This window comes from Nyctereutes procyonoides, unplaced genomic scaffold, assembly GCF_905146905.1.
Source record: "Nyctereutes procyonoides isolate TBG_1078 unplaced genomic scaffold, NYPRO_anot_genome, whole genome shotgun sequence".
NCBI classification, from domain to species: domain Eukaryota; kingdom Metazoa; phylum Chordata; class Mammalia; order Carnivora; family Canidae; genus Nyctereutes; species Nyctereutes procyonoides.
This window is the reverse complement of record NW_026575142.1, coordinates 43,710,376-43,734,316: the sequence shown is the minus strand read 5'-3', so window position 1 is coordinate 43,734,316 and position 23,941 is coordinate 43,710,376. Positions and strand designations below refer to the sequence as shown.

The 23,941-nt window shown below is 35.0% G+C and overlaps 1 protein-coding gene across 2 annotated transcripts in view; it reads right to left on the bottom strand.

Annotated features, from left to right (window-relative positions):
* The window catches only part of PIK3CA (phosphatidylinositol-4,5-bisphosphate 3-kinase catalytic subunit alpha), a 79,396-nt gene that overhangs the window by 25,063 nt on the left and 30,392 nt on the right, over nt 1-23,941 (bottom strand). For both annotated transcript variants that reach the window (XM_055308125.1, XM_055308127.1), the window contains exons 2-6: nt 6,951-7,378; nt 6,210-6,419; nt 4,672-4,922; nt 4,020-4,265; nt 3,214-3,299 (exon numbers count right to left, since the gene is read on the bottom strand). In XM_055308125.1, the coding sequence (XP_055164100.1) occupies nt 3,214-3,299; nt 4,020-4,265; nt 4,672-4,922; nt 6,210-6,419; nt 6,951-7,302 (1,145 nt within the window). In that variant the 5' untranslated portion in view covers nt 7,303-7,378. The remainder of the gene's footprint in view (nt 1-3,213; nt 3,300-4,019; nt 4,266-4,671; nt 4,923-6,209; nt 6,420-6,950; nt 7,379-23,941) is intronic.

Sequence of the window (23,941 nt, the reverse complement as noted above, 5' to 3'; positions counted from 1 at the left end):
ATGCTCATTTACATCAAGTGCCCTTCTTAATGCCTATCACCCAGTTATCCCATTCCCCCACCCACTTCCCCTCAGCAATTCTCAGTTGTTTCCTAGAGTTAAGAGTCTCTTATGGTTTGTCTCCCTCTTTTTGTCTTATTTTACTTTTCTTTCCCTTCCCCTGTTCATCTATTTCTTAAATTCCATTATGAGTGAAATCAGATGGTATTTGTCTTTCTCTGACTGACTTATTTCGCTTAGCATTAATACCCTCTAGTTCCACCCATGTCATTGCAAATGGCAAGATTTCATTCTTTTTGATGGCTGAGTGATACTCCACTGTACACACACACACACACACACACACACACACACATACATACGCACTCTTCTTTATTCATTCACTTGTCGATGGGTATCTGGGCTCTTTCCATAATTTGGCTATTATGGACATTGCTGCTACAAACATAGGGGTACATATGTCCCTTTGAATCAGTATAATTGTTGGGTTGTAGGGTAGCTCTACTTTTAGCTTTTTGAGGAACCTCCATACTATTTTCCAGAATGGCCGCACCCTTGCATTCCTACAAAGAGTGTACAAGGGTTCCCTTTTTCTGCATCCTTGCCAACGTCTGTTGTTTCCTGGCTTGTTAATTTTAGCCATTCTGACTGGTGTAAGGTGGTATCTCACTGTGGTTTTGATTTGTATTTCTCCAATGTTGAGTGATGTGCATTTTTTCATGTGTCTGATGGCCATTTGTATGTCTTCTTTGGAGAAATGTCTGTTTATGTCTTCTGCCCATTTCTTGACTGTATTTTTTGTTTTTTGGGTATTGAGTTTGATAAATTTTTTATAGATTTTGGATACTAGCTCTTTTTCTGATAAGACATTTGCAAATATCTTCTATTCCATAGGCTATCTTTTAGTTTTGTTGACTGTTTCCTTTGTTGTGTAAAAGCTTTTTATCTTGATGAAGTCCCAATAGTTCATTTTTGCTTTAGTTTCCCTTGCCTTTGAAGATGTGACTAGCAAGATGCTGCATTTGAGGTCAAAGAGGTTGCTGCTTGTGTTCTTTTCTAGGATTTTGATGGACTCCTATCTCCTATTTAGGTCTTCCATCCATTTTGAATTTATTTTTGTGTATGGTGTAAGAAAGTGGTCCAGTTTCATCTGTTGAGGAGATTTTTTTCCACTGGCTATTTTTTCCTGCTTTGTCAAAAATTATTTGACCATAGAGTTAAGGGTCCATTTCTGGGTTCTCTATTCTGTTCCACTGATCTTTGTGTTTGTTTTTGTACCATTATCATACTGTTTTGATGATTACAGCTTTGTAAGACAGCCTAAGGTCTGGATTGTGATGCCTCCAGCTTTGGTTTTCTTTTTCAACATTCAATCTTTAGGATTTTCTATATAGAGTAACATGTCATCTGCAAACAGTGGAAGTTTTACTTCTTCCTTACCAATCTAGATGCCTTTTATTCCTTTTTCTTGACTTCTGTGGCTAGGACTTCCAGTACCATGTTGAATAAAAGTGGTGAGAGTAGACATACTTGTCTTGTTCCTGATCTTAAGGGGAAAGACCTTAATTTTTCACCACCAACTATGATATTAGCTGTGGGTTTTTCATAGACAGCCTTTATTATGTTGAGGTACATTCCTTCTAAAAACCTACTTTGTTGAGAGTTTTTAGCATGAATGGATGTTATACTTTGTCAAATGATTTTTCTGCATCTATTGAAATGATCATACGGTTTTTATCCTTTCTCTTACTGATTGAGGTACCATGTTGATTAATGTGCAATTATTGAACCACTCATGCATCCCAAGAATAAATTTTGATTGTGCTGAATGATTTTTTTAATGTATTGTTAGATTTGGTTTGCCATATTTTGTTGGGGACTTTTGCATCCATGTTCATCAGAGACACTGGCCTGTAGTTCTGGAGAATTCTTGAAGAAAAGAAATCAAATGTAAGTTCTAACTAGATAGCTCATTTACTAAAAATTTGAGCTTTTAATGTTTTATTATTAAACAAATTTACCTTTTACTTTTATAATACTAGTTTACTTTAGGTACATGATATATCTACCCAATATTATTTTAGGGTATTCGATTGGGGCTTGTTGAACTTTCTAGAATGTTTATAGTTTTCAATAAATTTGGAAAACTTTTTGGCCAGTATTTCCTCAAATATTGTTTCTCTATTCCTCACACAACCACTCCACCCAACCTGTGACAGACATGTAGTATGGGCAGGAAATAAACTTTTGCTGTACAACAAAAATTTAAAAAGATCCTGTAGTTGTTGTTTCATTCACAGGGTAACTTCTAATTTAAATATGTACCTTCAGACTGACAATAGTTCAGGTAGAGTGAGGAACTATTTCACTTCCTTCTGGTAGAGAAGGCTATCACCTTTTTGAATTTAGGCTCTAGAATGGTGGCCACATCTAGCAACTTAATTATAAGACCAGAACTTTTTCTTGACTCTCCTAGAATGCAGTCTAAATTCATTATAAAATTTACTTCTGGAGGTTTTACTAGCTGTCTCTATTGCTAGTTTACAAAATCCATCTTTAATCTTCAAAAACAATCTGAGTGCTCTTAAAATATTTCTATTATATTCAGGGTAGACTCCTAATTCCCAAATGATTCTATAAAGAGACAAAGAAATAGCAGGAAGACAAACTGTTGGATTATACCACCTTTTATTTCTTCAATTTATTTCTAGGCAGTAATCATTTAAAATGCTCCCCCAAATTCTCCCTCCATCTATGAATCTGATTTGTTCCCAAGACTCTTTATTTGAATGTATAAATATCTACTCTTGTGAGTCATGTGAGTGCCTCAGAGTAGTCTGGCTCTGAGGTTGTTTACCAACTCTCATTTCTTTTTAATGGAAATGGAAATGGAGGTAAGAATAAAATACTAGGTTTATGGATCTAATGTGGGGGATCATCAGCACAAAATGTAACCATATTCTGCTCTCTACCTGATATAATGGAAAGAGAGAATCAGAAAAACCCTTTGGATAAAATTTTACAGAGAGTCGACAAAATGATCCTGTGATTGATACTCATTTGACTGAAAGTCCTTATGTTCTATATGTAAATGCCTGGTGAATTTATATGACTGTATAAAACTAAAGATGCCAAAAAAATTTACTACTTTTATTGATTATACTGCTAAATATTAACATGGCTTTTAGAAAATAAATCCATACACTTCCTTACCTGGGATTAGAACAAGGTACTCTTTGAGTGTTAACATTATCACATAAGGGTTCTCCTCCATGATAGATACCTGTTCGAACATAAATCTTAAAAAGAGAAAAAAAAGTATGTGCATATAAATATACACAAAAAATACACAAAGGCACACAGACTACAGAACCAATGTTAAATGATATTAAAATATTGTAACTGATATGAATGAGAGAGAATCTATTAAGAGTTTCTATTAAAATGTTGCTTTTCTCTTCTCCCTTTCTTCACATATATACTAAGTTAATACTGATGCAGATTCTTCACCAAACAAAATGTGTTGTTGCCTCTAAGGTGACATCAGACCATAAAAAAAAAAATCAACATAGACTCACAATCCCTTTAGGCCAGGTATGTAATTCCGACTTTTTCATATTTTAGAAAGATAAATTGGTATATATATTAAATATTACTTCATATTCTTAGCAGTTCGAACAACACTCCATAAAGACATTAATATTTCTGCAACAAAACACATGAATATTTACACTAAATGGGATATATAAAGACTATAAAAAGTCTTGCTTCAGTTAGGTCAGGTTTTGCTGCCAAATGAATTCTGTAAAACTCATGGTTTTTAAGAACTTAGATTTATGGAAGTTAGAATTATTAGAATTATGGATATTAGCATTATAGACAAAGGACTATAAACTATGCAACAGCTGAGGGAGAAGTGGTTTTCTAGATATCTGAAAACAGTGCAGGTCAACAGATTATTATACATATTTCAATTAAAAAGTTTATATAAAATAGTAAGCATCAACACTTGACTTTACCTTGTCAATGTCTCGAATATTTACATTTACATAGGTTGCACAAAGGATTTTTATTCTGAGTGCACTATTTATAACCCAAAGGGATTTTGTAGATGTTTCTCCATTCATATATGGTGTAGCTGTGGAGATGCGTCTGGAATAAGATGGCATTGTGAAACAGTCCATTGGCAATTGGGAGTAAAGGCTTTCTTTAGCCATCAACATCAAATTGGGCATCCTTCCAAGCATTATACAGCTTCTTATGTACTGTAAAAGATTAAGAAGGGAGGGGAAAAGCCATTTCTTATAAGGTGTTTTATTTTAAAAGCAACAGATAAGCAAAAAAAAAGAAAAAAGGAATTAAAAACAATGATTAGAGGATACTCATCATGAAAACACTGTTTATATCTGAACAACAATGTTAACCAGCTTATCCATATCTAGAATCAGACTCCAAATATTAAATATATAAATCTAAAGGAAAAAAAAATCTGTTTGCTCTAGTTCAATTCATCATCAATTTCTCAGATTAAAAATTGGTAGTATTAAAAATAAACTTATGAATGCTATTCACCAATATTAACCACTGAACTTTCAAAGAGTATGTCCTAAAAATAGATACTTGTCTCAACTTTTAAATTTCATATTAATATTTTTGAAGCTTGTTACTCACCTTATACTGACTTAGAGGATATTTTTCAAGGAAGTATTCATCACATCCACATACTTTTAAAATATACTTGCCCTGATATTCTAAAACACAGAGTTTTAGTTGTTCAGATGATAGCAACATACTTCTAGTTTTTTTTCTGATTGCTTCAGCAATTACTTGTTCTGGAACACAGTCATGGTTGATTTTCAGAGTATACTTCTGCTTGTCATTATTTGGAGAAACTATTACCCAAATCACCACTATTATTTGCCCTATAACAGGAAAACATTATTAGATGCAATCACCATATATATTTCATTTTTCAAGAGACAAATTTCAAAAAGCATATACTGTACCATTTTTTTCTAACTATAATCAGAAATGACTTATAAACAAACTAATTAAATACAGATATCAGGTAGAAATCACAAATCTTCAAATATGATACAGCTGCCAGGCCATGCCCAAATCTTATGTTTTATGGCAAGCACACAAAACTGTTACTAGTGGGTCACAAGTACCTGAGGCCAAGCTAATTTTCATTCTAAACTGCATGAATACTTCATGAGTATGACCCCTGTGAAGAATGACTCTTGATCGTATCAAAAGATCAACAGTACCTAAAGTAGAAGAGTTTCTGGTAACTATGGGAAAGAATCATGGAGACCTAAAGAAAATGCTGAATCAGAAGGAGAGAAAAGATGGTGGAAGAAAGGAAAGAATAGGAATTTTTAAATGCTTTCCTTTTAAGATCAATTAAGCTGGGAGGAGGGGGTAAGATGATGAAAATGAAAAGATTAAAACTATGGTAGAGTGGTCCAGGTGTTCACAGTACAATTCTTTCAACTTTTCTGTAGCATAATTTTTATAAAGAATGTTGAGGGAAAATTAAGAGACCTTCATTTTAAAAGGTATGCTCGAGTAGAAAAGAATTTCAAATGAAGATATTATGTTATACTGCATTAAACTACTTTAAACAATATAAGTGAAATAGCAATAACAGGTCTCAACTTGTCTACCAACAGAATTTTATATTTAATAATATGTAAGAACTAACTTATTCTATCTATAACTTCAAAATGAAACCTTCACCTTGTTATTTTAAAAAATAGATATCTATCTGATACAATATTTTCATTTCCGAAACGTGTATAAATTTCCATGTTCACTTAATTCTAAAAATTGATATGTTAAGTGTCAAGTCAACCTATATTATCACTCATGATCAGATTTAATTATTGCATTTAACATTAAGAAATCTATTGTTCTTTGTATATATGATAATAATAACAAGAAGGTGCAAAGTTTTCCCAAAATTTCATGAAGTATTTCTACTTATACTTTTTTATTTGTAAAAAGATAACTGACTATAACTGTATTAAAAATAAATTTCAAACTCGAATTTCTTCAGGTTTATTTTAAGATACACAGCTCACCAAGGGATCAGTACCATATGTGCACAATTCATTCAATCAATAAATATTTATTACACGCATACATTTGGCACTCAGCGATAGAAATTTTTACTACGTAGTAAACACAGTAGACTATTTTCTTACCTTTATCTAATTTATTATATATGTGCTTTGGCAGTTCTGGTGAAGATTCTACATTTGGAGGATAGACATACATTGCTCTACTATGAGGTGAATTAAGATCTCGAAGATCCACAGCTTCTTTACAAACATTCAGAATATTTCTTCGGAAGTCCTGTACTTCTGGATCTTTAACCATATCAAATTCACACACTGGCATGCCAATAGCAAAACCTTAAAAAAATTATATAAAGAATATAACATTCTATTAAACATATAGTACAAACATGTTTCTTACAAATGGGGAACTTGATAGATTTGGAAGATCACAACAAAGAGGTCTCTCTAGGTTTAAAGAAATTTTGATGAATACATATAGTAAAGCAAGAATTGACAAAGACTCAAATATTTTTAATATATAATATATGATATATTCAGCAGTTTGGAGCATTCAGCAAGCATCCGTGTAATATTTTTAAAAGAGTAACAAAACAAAACTGGGATATAACAAATCTAAGTCGACCCTACAAGATACTTCCTAAAGAAAATTTATAGGACACTACCAACGTGTTAAAAATAGTTCCTTAGCCAAGTAGGCAAAAAGTACTTTCAATTTGTAATGGTTTTTAATCTCAAAATCTATTTAAGGTTACAAAGGAATTAACTGATTCAGACAGAAATATTTTAGTAATGAGAAAATAGTTAAGTTTGAGTTATTTGCTTTTAGAAAAGGACAATGCCATTTAGTAAAAAACTGTGTCATACCAATTTCTCGATTGAGGATCTTTTCTTCTCGGTTGCCTACTGGCTCAATTACTTTTAAAAAGGGTTGAAAAAGCCGAAGGTCACAAAGTCGTCTTGTTTCATCAAAAAACTCTTCCCTTTCTGCTTCTTGGGTAACACTTACGAAAATGTAAGAAGATTCATCTTGAAGAAGTTGATGGAGAGGGTACTTTCTTGCTTCTTTAAATAATTCATGCTTTATAGTTATTAATGTAGCCTCACGGAGGCATTCTAACGTCACTATCATTCCATTTGGTAGTAAACATTCTACTAGGATTCTTGGGGGCATCAAGTGGATGCCCCACAGTTCACCTGATGATGGTCTTGGAGGCATTGTTCTGATCCTTTACAAGTTTTACATATAAAACTATTTTAAGGAATTATATGCGTGGCTGTCCCAAAGCAGAAATCTAAACCAAAGGGGAAAAAAAAAACAGATGTTAAAAGAAAAACTATAGAAGAATATATTTATGGCATTACTAAATGTAAAAGTTCATTTCCTGTAGTTTGAATTGATTAGGGTATAAATAATTTATCTTAAGTATTTTGATGGAGACTCCTGCTTCAAATTAGGCTGAAATAATTGATTCCAAAGCAGGAATTAGAAAAAACACTTGTATTTAATTATGTTTAATAAACTGATTTAATTAAAAACATTTTATTTTAATAGATTTTTTAAAGTCAGGTCTTATCAAGACAGAGCCAAGGCTACAGGGAGGAATGGACAGTTTAAGTTGTAATTGAAGCTAAAATTCCCATCACATGTCACCTCTATCATTCTCTTCTATTTTATGGAGCAACAGAATTTGGACTGGAAAAGATCTTTTAGATCATTGGTCCATTTCTCTCATTTTAAAGATGAATAAAGGTGAGAGAAGTCAAATCTTCCTTTTCACTCCCTACCTCTACCCTGTGGTAATGAGAAATTACATGGCTTTGTCTTTTTTCTTTAATTAATCTTTGTGATTTCCTTCTTCCTACTGATTATTGTCTAAGTGGCATCTTAGACCATTCTGCTTTTAAAGTATAATTTACATATATATATATTCAACTCAACCACTGAGCCACCCAGACATCCCATGATGATGAATTTAAATGATCCAACTAGTTTATCAAATAACCCAGGTCTAATTATTCTGACTGAAATGAATTGATCTACACAAATGAGACTCACTGACTCTGTCAGTACATGTTAGTACAATGTTCCAACAGTGTTACTTGTAATATTTTTAAAAAACAAAGTATTATGATTTGAACCCCTCATTTTTTAAAGATGTCAACAATCTTGGGGATTCTTTTGTTTTTTTTTAATTGAAGTTCGAGGGCAGCCTGGGTGGCTCAGCAGTTTAGCATTGGCCTTCAGCCCAGGGTGTGATCCTGGAGACCCAGGATGGAGTTCTACATTGGGCTCCCTGCGTGGAGCCTGCTTCTCCCTCTGCCTGTGTCTCTGCCTCTTTCTGTGTGTGTCTCTCATGAACAAATAAATAAAATCTTAAAAAAAAAATAACTGAAGTTTGATTTGCCAACATATAGTAGAACACCCAGTACTTATTATCTTGGGGATTCTTTAGAAGATACTGCAAAACCCATGGAGCCACAAATTTATTTTTTGCTGCTTATATTTTTTTCTATTCAGCAAGCTACACTGTAAAGGCATTAAAAAAGGAAAATGAGGGACACTGAAAAAATAAGAAATGAAAGTTAAGCTAGAGAAATGAATCAAAAAGGCCCAGATAACTTATTATATTCGATTATTTTATTAGGCATTGTGGACAACAGTCATAAATGGCACTGTTTATTAACTAAAAATGCACTGGGGCTGTTCTTCAGGACCATGTTAGGTCCTGGGTATATGATAATGAAGACGACAGACATGGCCCTTGCCCTTATAAGGCAAAGTCAAGAGTGTGAAGATTATGGGTTTGTTTGGTACAGGATAATTAAATTCACAGGTAATTAAATCCAGAAACCCGTCTTCTCTGACTCCTGTTTGTCGTATCTATTAACATCTAATCCATCAAAAACTTTGTCAATTCTATGTCTTGAATCTGTATACTTCACTACCACTCTTAGTACCTTAAGCCAGGCCCCAACTATTTCGTGTCTGGACCAGTGCTACAGCCTACATGGTCTCCGTGGATCTAGGTTTGCCCCCTACAATCCATCTTTCACCTTACAGTCAGTGTGAGCTAGACAGGGCAATAGGGTCTACTTTGAGCAGACATTTTTACTGTCTCAGTTGCAAACAAGTACTGACAGTACGCTTCAGAGTTCTAATATATGAAGGAGGTGAAAAATAGAAATAGCAAAAATTTCAAGCCTTCCCCCATCTGTAGAAGTATAGAAATCAGTTGGAAGACAATAGAGAATGTAAAACTATTTTTAATAGTTGAAAATGTATCTTCAAATTTATAAAAGAGACCCACTGAAGTTATAGGATTTAAAATATAATTATTCTTTTTCCAACACTTCTAAATGAAAATTCATTGGTTAGTAAAAGGACCAGATGGATCAATCTGTGTGCATAATTATAGAAGTGACTTAAGCTAAGCTTTTAAAAACATACCAAAAAATTTGAAGAATGCAAGGGAAATGCCAAATGACTACTTTTAAATGATGATCTGACTGCATAAAAAAGTTCAAATAAAAACAAAACCAAACCACAAGGCACACCAAAACAGCAGCTGTGTTTATAGTTTTCTTTGTTGAATGGCCCTAACAGGTCCATGTTATGGAATCATACGGGCAACTATTTTATATAATAAGTAACATCTCAGAGTCTCATATGCTCCCTAAGAATTAGCAAAAGAGAAGTCTAGTACAGCAGAGAGATCACAGCTTCTAATCTTCATCCTACTATAGTGTATTTATGGTTAACAAACAAGTACTAAATACTCGAGACACACCCTTCTCATTTATTAAGATAATAAGTCTGATCATAGCCATAAAATATTTGGAGATCCTGGAAGGCAGGCACCAGTTGGCACCGTGGTAGTACTAAATAGAAGACAGAGGATGCTAACTTTTTTACTTATCTTCTTATGTCAGGCTTTATTCTGTACAAACCATTAGTTAGAGCTCACATGAACAGAAGCACAGAAGAGGCGAATGGAGCTAACGTTACTAGTCAGTATAAATCATGCACTCAGGTGGCAATAATCCTTTCAGGGTAGGTATGATCATTTCACATATGAAGAAACTGAAGGTCAGAGAAGTGAAATTATTTGCCACCAGTAAATGCTAGATACAGATTTTGAATCCAGATCTAGATGATTTCAAAGTATAAATATACTATAACCATGGGGCTATTTGGGCTTCAGTTATGGCCAGGTAATACTCACTGGTGGTGAATAAGGAAATGGGCTCTAAGGTTAGACTGGATTAAAATTCTCGCTGCCTTAGTAAACAGCTGTCTTGTGCAGTTTAATTCATCTCACTGAACTTCATTCTCCCTACCCGTTTTGTTAAGTTGGGATAATGGCAGAAAATTCTTCAGACTGTTGTATTAGATGAGATAATATACGAAAAACATGTACATAGCAAAGAGATTGGCATACGGTAAGGATTCAATAAATGTTAAATATTAGTACACCCTCACTACCTTTTCAAGTTATTACAAATTATCCTGGGCTAGTACCAGACAGGGATGGGAAAAAGAGGTTTGAGTTCTTTTACAGAGGGAGGCAAGTAAATAAGGAGCCTTATAAAGCTGTGCTAGTTTCAAGAACTGAACTTTGAAGGTAGTACTGGAAATGCAAGGCTCACTTCCAAGTCAGGAATATTGGACTGAGTGGCTCAGAGGCTGGTACTTTTGCAGCTGTGTCTAGTTCCCTGAACTCCTAATATTCCTATCTAAATGGTACATCCGTGTACACCTTACATAAGGAATCCTTTGCTAACCCCTCTGCCTTTTTTGGAGAAACATCTACTTGTGCTGGGCTCTAAGCTAAAAATGCTATGAAAACTAAGGTAAATAGGTAAAATCTAGTTTATTGGGGGAATGAAAGACAAGAACAACTTTGACAGTGGAAAATCATTATACGACAGAATGTACTTTGAAAAGCCACAGGAAATCTCCAACTGCTTGAGGTTAGGGAAGGCACAGAGAGGTAAAATTTAAGTAGAATATTATAGATTAGTAGGGATCTTGCGGGGAAGGTTAGGGGTAGCTTGGACATGGGGGAACTAGATGAGGAAAGCGTTTTAGATTGCCACAAGAGTATACATGCAAAGTCACAGACCATGAAAGAACACAGCCTGTTACCAGCAATAGAAGTTGTTTTTCATTACTTGAGGAAGTGCATGGGAATAGGTAAAGTGTGTGGCAAGGAGGGAGAGGGGAGAAGTAGGTAGGGGCCAGAAAGATAGGTGGATTCCTTGTTAAGGAGTATGAATTTTACGTAGTATGCTGTAAGGAAAGAGAATCTTCTGAAGTATTTTGAGGAAAAGAATGACAACATTTTTTTCATGATTTTAAATTTCAGATTTAAAAAGTATTTCTCTTCAAATACAGGATATAGTTAAGTTAGCATTAAACCAAGGTGTTAAAATGGTATCTTCCCAATTCCCCTAATTTGGAAAAAAAAAATCCCTAAGTCAGCAAATATACATATGTAATATTTTAAATAAAAGGGCCTTTACACGATAGAAGAAATTAAATGCTGATAAAGGTGGAATTTATTTGAAAAGCAATAGAGGGGAATAAATCTATAAGATTAATATTTAAATATTAATCGATAAGATTAATATTTAAAATAAGAATCTCTGCCACTGACAGTTTGAAGTCACAAAAATGTATTTACTAAAAATAAAATACTTTAGGATTAAGTACTACTCTACTGGCTTTTTTTCTTTTTTTTTTCTTTACAAACCCTTGTGTTGAGGGCTGACTTTCCATAAATTGCAGCGAGGAAGCTGCTCTGCTACATGGAAAACCCTGACTCAGAAGCAGAGTCTACCAATGGTTTAGCACTAGATTCCCCATAAATGTTTATTGAGTAACCCGTGAGGGGCAGCCCCCTTTCTGACCATGCCCCATTTCCTGGGATGAGCGGCTCTGCTGCATATGAGGTCCCAAACTTGACACTCCTGGGCTTTGGAGTTCAGAATGCCAGAAATATTCATATACTGAAAAATTACAACTATTCAGGCAGGACTCTTAGGAAATAAATTGGTTTTGCTTATTCTAATTTTTTATATATCTAAACATCAACTATTTCAACTGGGGTGGTCCTGCTTTCTTAAAAGAGTATATATAACTCACAATTTACCCTTTTCTTGATGGGTTAACAGTCCTCATTATAAAACCAATTACTGTGCTATTCTGAAACACAATACAGCAAAGCACTTCAGTATTATTGAAGAGTGTGAGTGTATTTTTGGCCCTATCCTCAATGACCCCAGGACGGAGATAGTGCTTTTTAAAATGTTCCCATTGGGGAGTGCCTGGGTGGTTCAGTCAGTTAAGCATCTGCCTTCGGCTCAGGTCAAGATCCCAGGGTTCTGGGATGGAGTCCTGCAGCAGGCTCCTTGCTCAGCAGGGAGTCTGCGTCTCCCTCTGCCCCTCCCCCCACTTGTGCTGATTTCATAAATAAATAAATAAATAAATAAATAAATAAATAAATAAATAAATAAAATCTTTAAAAAAAAATAAAGTAAAATGTCCCTATCTCCTTGTTTTCCAGTAGTCAACGGTCACTTCTCAGCTGTGGCCAGTCGGCCTCCTTTTCTTCAGTTACTCATTTCTAGTCAGCATCAACACCGACTACCATTTTATAACAGTCTCTAGACTAGAGAACAACAGACCAAATTATGATATCAAAGCCTCTGCTGTACAAACTTAGGAGCACAACATATGTAACAGATACCTTGCTGGTCACAGATTTTGTTTACTTCCTTGTTCTGGTGTTAACATGACTGTTAAAAATTACTGTGTTTGGCCAGAAGGCACGGAAAGTCTTTGGTTCTTAGAAGGCCTGAACCCACATTCATTTCCTCTTTAGGGGTAGGTCTGCATTAGCAGTCCCAGTGAGGGCAATAGTACTGGTCAGCTGGAGTAAAGACAACTTTAAGCAAAATAAGCAGCAGAAATGAACAGTAAAAAAATAGTCTCAGAATCTTCATTGTCACTTGACTTTTACAAGTTGAGGGTTTCTTAATTCACTGGACAATTTAACTTAAACATCTAATGTGTACTCTTTCAGTTCAAGACGACAATGACATTTTAATAATTTGTTAAGTCCTAAATTCAAAGTCTTTCCCCGCTTATGATAATAGAACAGTATTTTCAGATTTCACTGTTTAGGGCAAAAATTGGCAAACTATGGCCCACATGCCAAATCCAGCTCACCACCTGTTTTTGTAAATATATTTAAATGGGAACCCAGCCAATAAATTGTGTTCACATATTGTCAATGATGCTTTCTCACTACAACAGTAGAGTTGAGCAGATGCTAGAGATACCATGTGGCTTAGAACATTTAATATCTGGTCTTTTACAGAAAAAGTTTATTGGCTTTTGGTAAGGTATCAGAATTACCCAATATATCAACCTGCAAATTTTCTTACTTTTTTTTTTAAGATTTATTTATTTATTTATTCATGATAGACAGAGAGAGAGAGAGAGAGAGAGAGAGAGAGAGAGAGAGAGAGAGAGGCAGAGACACAGGAGGAGGGAGAAGCAGGCTCCATGCTGGGAGCCCGACGTGGGACTGGATCCCAGGACTCCAGGATTGTGCCCTGGGCCAAAGGCAGGCGCTAAGCCGCTGAGTCACCCAGGGATCCCCTTACTTTTTTTTTTTTAAATATTTATTTGGGAAAGAGTATACATGAGCGTGAGCAGGAGGAGGGGCAGAGGGAGAGGGAAAGGGAGAATCTCAAGCAGACTCTCTGCTGAGCACAGAGCCCTACATGGGGGTCAATCTCAGGACCCTAAGATCACGATCTGAGCTGAAACCAAGAATCCGATGCTTAATGATTGAGCCACCCAGGCAACCTCAACTGGAGAATTTTCTAAGTGCACATGGCTTAATAAGCCAAAATTTGTTAAAATAAGCAGCTTGTGTTTTTTAGATATCTATATACCACAAATACAGAGGCTTTTATAAGTATTTACTGAATGAACAAAAGTCTTACAAATGCTTATTTCTTATTTAACTGATACATTTAACCAAAGTTATTTGATTTAATGGACATATTTACAAATGAGTATATTTAGATATATGTTGACAAGATATTTTCCACCCTCTTTCTCCGAGAGGTCAACTGGAAAACATTAACATGTAGTTTGTTGATAACTCAGTTGTATCTGTTTGCTCATTAACTAGAAAATATGCTTTCCTGGTTATTTTTAAATTACCAAATGAATCCTTACTTTAGTCTGATTTAGAACAAAATAAAAAACTTGCCTCTGTACTTGCTACAGAAATAACATGATTAAAATCTTGATTAATAATTCTATGATCTGGGGCACCTGGGTGGCTCAATGGTTGAGTGTCTGCCTTAGGCTCAGGGCGTGATACTGGGGTCCTGCTCCCTTTTCTCTATGTCTCCGCCTCTCTCTCTCTGTGTCTCTCATGAATAAATAAAAATAAAATCTCTTAAAAAAGTAATTCTATGATCTGATTACTTTCCTTAAAAGTTATTTTAAATCCTTCCAGTTAATTACTCCCTTTCTTAATGTTACTAGCCTCTTACATATATATGATTGTACCTTAATACATTCTTAATATCTATTATGTACTATCTATTATCTATTATCCTTGTTTGACTTACTACTAACTTTTCCAGGATGGAGTCTCTTTTGGCACACTTACAGTCCTAGAGCATAAGAATAAGTAGGAAAACTAAATTGTTGAAGTTATCCCAGGGAAAAAACCCAGGGCCTGAAACAAGTAATAGAAGAAAGAGATGGAAGAAGACACTTTATAAATGGAAATCAAAAGCACTGAGAGACTAACTGGATTTGAAGGATAAGAAGCATAATTTTAAAATATTTCAGTGCAGTGGAAATGCATGGAAGGCAAGCGTTTTTTGTACAATTTTTCATGAGCCCCAGTTTGGGCCTCTAAAATTCTCTTCTTCCAAGAGTCACTGAGCTGTTGTTGGAGTGAGTCCAAAGGGACAGCTGTAATATACACTAGTGCTGGAAGGATGCATTTTATCCACTTTCTTTCAAAATGCTGTCCTTCACTGACCTTTACAAGCCGACCATGAAAAAACAGATTTAACTCATTCTCTTAGTTATTCAGAGAGAGACCTTAACAAGTTTAGGGTGGAAAAATAGAGTTCTCATGACCAATATGTAGAAAATTCAAATTCCTTTAGGAGGAGACAGAATTCGTTTTCACTATTAAATTCACTGTGCTGTGAAAGACACTTCAGAGATTTAAAAATACATTTTAGAGATTTAATGATTTATTTAAAATAAGGGTTCCCAAATATGAGATTCATTGATGGGCTTAGAAAGGGCCTGTGCTAATGGATTTTTTTTTTAATTTTATGATAGTCACACAGAGAGAGAGACAGAGAGACAGAGAGACAGAGACACAGGCAGAGGGAGAACCAGGAGCCCGACGTGGGACTCCTTCCAGGATCTCCAGGATTGGGCCCTGGGCCCAAGGCAGGCGCTAAACCGCTGCGCCACCCAGGGATTCCCTAATGGATTTTTTTTTTTTTTAAATGACAAACAATTAAGGTCTACTAAGTTAGTAACATCTACATCAGCGCAGACTATTTTAGAAAATATTTTATTTCTTTATTTTGAGAGAGAGAGAGAGAGAGAGAGAGAGAGAGAGCACACGCACGTGCTCGCACTAGCTGGGGGCGGGGTGGAGCAAGCCAGACTCCTCACTGGGTAGGGAGTCCAATGCAGGGCTCCATCCCAGGACTCTGAGATCATGACCTGAGCCAAAGGCAGACACTTAACTCACTGAACCACCCAGGTGCCCTGGTAGACTTTTGATTATCAATAAATGTGAACAAGTACTTTATTAATAAGGTGGGTTAAAACAATCCAGTGTGACTAGCAGAATCAAATAGGGTAAACAAGCATAAGATGCATTACTGAAGTATAGATTAAAATATACTTGATCTTGGATTATTAAATAATGAATTTAAATTCCATATTTTATATAGATAGGTAAAGAAACATTACCAAATCTCAAAATATACAGTCACTAATTTTCTCAATTTGAACTTTAAAAATTCAAATTTTAGTGTGATAAAATTTCTTAAAATTTAAACTCAAAAGGAGACTAAATATTAATAGAGGTGATGGTTAGAGAGGATTATGAGGAAGAGTAAACGTAGTTAAGGTAGAAAATACAACAAAAGATATTTCACAATATCATACAATTTAATAAGACAAATGACTCCACAGTAATGTAGAGTTTTCCAGGAAATACTTCTTTTCTCTTTGTGAGAGAGTCAAGGTAGGGTATCATAGCTTCACATAAAATAAGGAGCAGGCAGTCAAACAAAAGTCAATGGTAAATTAGGCAATTCTAGAAACTCCATTTAGATCAAGATGGCAGTATTTGGTAAGTTATGATTTCAAAATATAGAACTGAAAGAACGACTAGTACTTCAAATGAAGAATACATTAATATTTTGCTTTATTCAGTAGAATACTTTTGCTCTACTTCCTTGATTCCTCCTTTTTAATCAGACCACCTTATGACTGATGGCATATATTGATAAGACAGGTGGATAGAATTAAGGGTACCTCCTTCTGTCCCAAAAAAGGGACAAAGCTAATGATTCCATAAAGAGAATCTAACGAGTGACTTGAGCTTTAACATCTTAATACCTGGAACAAATAATCAATGGACCTGAAAACATTTTGGAAACCTCGACATTTTTTCAACTATGGTATTATTCAGTGTTTAGTAGCAAAGAAAACAACATATGAGCCCAATCTAGTTCTATGGGTAGAGCAGAAATGATCTAACCAGTGTTTCTGCTTTGGTTCAGATCACTACTCCATCATCCTCAGCTCTACCAACTCTATGGAGAACAATGCAATTCTCTCTCTCTCTTTTTTTAAGATTTTATTTATTTGAGAGAGAGTGGGGTGGTAGGAGTGGAGGGAGGGACAGTGAGAAAGAGTCCTAAGCAGACTTTGCACTGAGTGTGGAGCTTGACACAGGGCTCGATCTCACAACCCTGAAATCATGTCCTAGGCCGAAACCAAGAGTCCATTGACTAACCAACTGCACCCACTGAGGTGTCCCAAGAGAACTCTGCAATTCATTTTTTTTTCTTTTTAAAGATTTTATTTATTCATGAGTGACACAGAGAGAGAGACAGAGACAGAGACACAGGTAGAGGGAGACATAGGCTCCACTCAGGGAGCCTGACGTGGGTCTCGATCCTGGGACCCCAGAATCACGCCCTGGGCCGAAGGCAGGCGCTTAACCGCTGAGCCACCCAGGGATCCCCAAACTCTGCAATTCTTTAGACTTCTCTAGGAGTTACGTTATTTGCACAAAGTGAATAAAAACAGTTACTACCTCACAGTGATTGATGAGTTAAATGAAATAATACACGTTAAATACTAGCATAATGCCTGGAGCATGGAAATTCAATAAAGGTTCCCTCTCATCTATGGGACCCATGCTATCTAGATCCATGGGTCCAGAAAGGAGCCAGAACTTTATTGTTTCAGGCTTATTTTATTTTAAAGATTTTATTTATTTATTCATGAGAGACACAGAGAGAGAGGCAGAGACACAGGCAGAGGGAGGACCAGGCTCCATTCAGGGAGCCTGATACGGGACTCGATCCCGAAACTCCAGGATCACACCCTGAATCGAAGGCAGACACTCAACCACTGAGCCACCCAGGCATCCCATCAGGCTTATTTTATAATTATTAAAAAAAAATTTTATGCAGAATACTTTACTTATGTATTTGAAATCTGTATAAATGTATTTGTCCTCATCTTTATATTTGTCTCTGTATTCTTACTGAACTGCAAAATCCCTAAAGGATGAGGCCAGTATCTGTTTTTTTTTTTTTTAAGATTTTATTAATTTATTTAAGAGAGCAGGCACATGAGCAGGGAGAGAGGTAGAGGGAGAGGAGAAGCAGACTCCCTGCTGAGTGTGGAGCCCTATGGGGCTTGATCCTAGGACCCTGAGACCATGACCAGAGCCCAAGTCAGATGTTTAACTGACTGAGCCACCCCAGTGCCCCTGAGGTCTGTATCTGTTTAACTCAGTTTACATTCTCAGCAGAGCATAAGCATCAAATGGACATCTGATATATTTCAATAATGATAAAACATTAAAATAATCAAATATAAGTCAACAAGACATAAGAAAATGGCAGAAATATGTACAAAAATTCTTATGCTAGAATTATGCTATTCATTATTTGTAAAATCTACTTCTTTTTATGTATACATAAGATTATACTGGCTTTCTTATCTAAAGAAAAAGAGAGGAAATGCAATGAGTGAAAGAAATAAAAATGCAAAGTCATAGTAACAAATATTTTGGCCCTTGAACTGAAAAAAATAATGATCAGTTAGGAAAAGAGAGAAGTGAAAGGGTATTACATAGACCATACCACTGATTTTTCTCTTCATTAAAAAAAAAAAGTTTTTAAATCATATTTGGTTTGATTGCAAATAAGAAGAAATGGTCTTTTTGGGCTAAAAACCAACAACACAGCTCATTTTCTACATTAAGTAATATAATATTTGGTTCACTGAAGCAATACTTAAAGAAAATTTGGTATAATATGGAGAGTAACTTTTTAATGAGAAAAAAAAAACTTCCCTTGTAAATTGTTACAAACTAGTATCTTTTATGTAAAGAGAGAAATGACCCTAAGGTCTTTAAATTTTATAGCTGTATCTACATCTTGGAGGGCCAAGAAAATACTTCAACAAGACAGGGAAAACAGAACCCCAATTATACACCTGGTTGCTTCCATGAAAATTTAACCAATATGAGACCAATGAAGGGATAGGCAAACTCAGCATGGAAGAAAGGAAATGCAAAATACAGAGGAGTTCTTGAAGTGTTACTCCAATTTTCTCCTAAGCAAACATTTTAGCTCCCAGGGAACATAAAGAGAAGAGGTGCTGAAAGCTTAAACTTTTACAAATAAGGTTATAAGCTTACTTAAGTTTATAATCAGACTTATTACTGATGATAACCAAAATATGGGGCTCATAGTCCTTTGTAATTTCCCTTTACAAATGAGATTCACATCCCATATACTTCAGGAACAAAAGCAATTTATTATATGGTATTGCATAGATCTTGTCAACCACACAGTTTCTTTCTTGATTGACAGGTTAAGGAAAAAAGTATAAAAGGGTTCCACTTTCAGTTTAAAATCAGGATGAAAATTAACTTTCCCCTGTTTTTCTTTCAAAAGCCGGTGGGCTTCACCAAAAATAACTTCATTCTTTCTTGACTTAAAGAAGCTAAAAATCAACCATCCTGGACTTGGTTGATTTGTAAAATTGTTATTTCCTGGCTGCTAGTGATTCATGGAGAAAGAAGAAAAAAAAAGAGTAGATCATCCAGGTCCTAGCTAGATAAATTCATTGAAAAGTTTAAGAATATCTAAATTAGACATCTTAAATAAGAATATCTAGAGAAAGGTAACTATAGTAATGTGTCTTCCAGCTCACTTGACTTTATTCTTTTAAAGACCTGTAATAAACTGAAGGCAAGATGTTTCCATAAGCCATCAGGAATGAGAATGTCCTTCCCTTAAGTTTATCAAATAACTTTTTCTTTTTGATTTTTTTCTGGTACAGTGTAATGCCTTTATAAGCCTTTCTTTGTCTTTGAATACCTTAACAATCTCCTTCCAAGTCTGCCTGCCACTATGGGAGAGGGTGGATGAACTTCTGGAAAACACCTGTTTCATACTATTCCATTCTCTCTATTCAGCAAGAATGAACAGCTACATTATTTCCTTATATAATGGGATGAAGACACAGTTTAATTACTATGGGGACTTCTAATCAAGTACTATTCCTTCTGCTGGTAGCTCTCTAGTTTCTAGATGCATTAAAACTTGTTTGCACTCCACTGATTAACCGTGTGGTCTTTCTTGACAATGATGAAAAGATGAGTCTTACACTGCCATTATAAAGTGAAACTTGAGTTAGCTATAGATTTCTCAGTAGATTCAATTGTTCTCTCTTCCTTGTACAGAACAGGTAGTTTGTGTCCAGAATGAGAAAACAATCCCCAAATGATAAAATAGTAAATGTTCAGTCTAGTCCAGTCCAATAGGGAGAGCTACCTTTGACTGGAGGTATTAGCAGACACAGTATATTCACCTAATTGAATCCAGACATATTTCATAGAAGGTCTCCTTGCTTTGGAGTATTATTTTCATTTTTGACCAACTCAACATTCTAAATTCAAAATCTGCCATCTGCTCCATTTTCTGGCAATAACAGAATAGTTTAGTATTCAATAGTAACGGTGAAAAAACTCCACTGCAAGTAATTATGACCAACTTTAATAGTGATTTATCATCATTCAATATTTGATCTCTGATAAAGGGCTATTTCATTAAAGTGAAATTTGAAGTAATGTCCAATAGCTGTTTGGAAAGCAAAGGAATACACATCTCTCAGAAGTGCAATCAGAGAGAGAGGAGCTTAATTTCAGCATAAGCATCACCTAGCCAAGATGTGAACAGGAGAGTTCTATGAGTGATAGCAACAACAATGTAGAGGCACGTAAGTACAAATAATTTATAAATCAATTTTTTAAAAGTCAGTACAATATGGGCATGGTACTTCAGAATCCACTTAATGATGAGAGAGAAATATTAGTAGATGGTCTTTACTTTGCCTTTTTAAACATTTACTGTTCACTTACACTTAATACGGTATAATGTGCCTTTATCTGGGATGCTATAGTTACTAGACCTTAAAATGAGAGCAATGAGAATGACAAACTGAAATGGGTGTAACTGTGTAAAGATAGTAACATAAGTGTTCAATAGATAGAATATTTCTATTTTATTCATTGATGTTCAATATGTCATCTGTTGACCACATTTATTGTAAACCATAAATTACCTTGTAATAATTCAGTAAGTTAAACTGCTTCCTTAGAAAATGTATCAACTGACATGAACTTGTAAATTAGTTATTTAACCTAAGTTATTAAATTGTCTATTATCCCAACAACTGCTTCACACATTACAATTTATTAGGTAATCTTGCTGAAATTAAAATCAAGGCACAGAGTGAGTTGTAAGAAAGTTTGAAACAGAGAACTTAAAGGAACTAAAATTCTAAACCTTCACTAGGGAGTAACAAGTCAAGAAAGGGAATGAATGCAAAGATTAAAGTGAAGAGAGAAAAAAACATTCCAGGGTTGGAGAGAAATATTGTAGGGGATGATAACAGCGATCTTTGAGTCTATGCTCAGTAATGGTTATTACAGAGATGGATACATGATGGAGAATGCTGATGTGAAAATCTGGAAAGCCATCTATTATGGTACAGTACATAAAGAGCACATTCAAACATTTATTTCTTAAATTGGAAGATTAAGGTTAAACTAAAACTAGACCATAAACTTTTAACTTCATCTAGTCAATACTAATAATTTCCATTATTTGATAGTTGCCTAATGGTCTAAGTGATCACAGTTTGATAGCCTCATCAATTTGGTAGGGCATAAGAAAAAAAGGCACAGAAAAAATTCTTTACAGTAGTCTCACTGTCAATACTGCAAGTCAGAAATTCACCTTTTGTCACAAAGCCCCCAAAACGATAAAGCTTTCTTCAAAGATAAAAGTATGGGTTCTATTTTTATAACATAATTAACAAAACCACAATAATTAGTTTATTAGTCTAAAAAAATCTACTTTCACATCTCTAGGAATCAGCTAATTAAAACCTGTGCTTGGTTCCTTTGTTCCAATTGGCTTTACAATACTAGTGTTCTTACCCATCACTAGTCTACTCACAATGGTATCATTAGCACTAAGATCCAAATAACAGTGCTGTATTTATGACTGCACTTTAGTTTACACAAAAGCAAAATTCTGAGAAGAGCATGAGTCATTATCCCCAGGGTAAAAAAATAATGTTTCTTTGGTCAGAATATGAAACTTATTACTGAAACCAGTAATTTAGCCTAGAAATTCCTTTTCTGAATAAATGGAACAGAATGTTTCTTTTCTCTATTCGAACACTCCAAAACTAGCAGAACTGTCCATCTGTCTGCTTTTACTACTCTACATATCTGGTGTGTGGTGACAGAAAAACAACCTTTAGTCTAACTATTTTCAGTACTGCTCTTTTGTTCTGTCCTGTCAGAATGTCATCTCCCCAGGACAAAATACAGACAGAGAGACAGACAGACAAAGAGACACACACACACACGCACACACGCACACACCCCTCTTCCTATTGGGTAATCTATTACAAAGTCACTGTAAAATATGTAGAGAACATTCGAAAAAGTGGATATTTATTTCCATAATGTTAAATATTAGACAGTTCTTAGGTTCATATTTTATATCTCATCTTAAAACATCTTCATAATTAAAAGGTATAAGTTACAAAAATAAGGAACTATTGGGGCACCTGGGTGGCTCAGGTCATGATCCCTCCGTCCTGGGATTGAGCCCCCAGTTGGACCGCCATGCTCAGGAGGGAGTTTGCTTCTCCCTCTCTCTGTGCCCCTCCCCGCCGCTTGTGCGCGCACGCTCACACACACACTCTCTGTCTCTCAAATAAAGTCTTTTTTAAAAAAGATAAGAGACTAATGATGTTTTAAATGATTAAAAAGTTTTCCCCCAATTTTTCCCAGTAACAAGTCATAATCTTTCTAGGATATTTTTCTAGCCTCCTTTAATTATTCCTTTTGTTGGTACCTCTTACTGTGTTTATTCATGATCTCACCACTCTCTCAATCCCGAAGGTTGGATCATTTGGAGTTCTCAACTCCTCTTGCATGATATCACTTCCATTCATTAAATCACCTACAAATTCATCACTTTTTTTGGGAGAGCATATTCTCTATCAGTACTAAACCCTAAAGAGTTCTCATATGGAACAGTGACAGGTGTCTAATTCAACAAGCATTCATAAAGCCATTGCTATCTACAGGACACTGGCAATTAAAGTGAAGGGGGAAAAATCATTCATATGTGTATATAAGTGAAGGTGAAAAGGACAGAGTTCTAACCTTTATTACCTTACAATCTATAAGGCAGAATTTAGTAATTATAGCACAAAGTGTATATATGTGCTTAAGAGAAAGGTGCTTAATGAACTGTAGAATTTCTGATAGATACCAAGTGAGGAGTAGGTTAAGTGTTCAGTATGAACAAAGGCAAAAAGCCCCAAAAGCACAGTATTCAATTCCCATCCCCCGCCCCTGCAATTTGTTATCCAGTGTCACTAAAACTGGCTACCTAAAACACATATCTAATCACATGGCTACTCAATTAAAATAATGTGGTGAAATTCTGTTATCTACAGAATACACTTCAAACTCAAAGTCTCAAAATCATTACAACTATGCTCTGCAACTTTGTTCTTTTTTCCCCCACACTCCAAGCTCTAATCTTTCTAGATCAATTTTTTTCCTTTACAGTTTTCTCTCTCTGCTTTTGTAAAAAGAGTCCATGATCTTTCTTCTACCTCTGTCCTTGTTCATTGCCATTTCAATCATGCCTTTCCTTGACATTCAGCCTAATGCTTTCCCTTCTGTCCCTTCACAGTCTCATTAAATTTGATTTATAATTCCAGATTAACTTTAGAATCATTTTGTGAAATTCAAAAACAAAGATCAAAGCAAAACTTGTATTTTGATTAACCATGATTCATAATAATTTAGGGAGAACTGATATTTTTACAAGATATCCTTCCTATCCAAGGGTGTACTTACACACTTATCTGTTTTTCAATGTTCCTCAGCAGTTACTTTTTAATTGTACTATAATTAACATACAGTGAACTGCACATATCT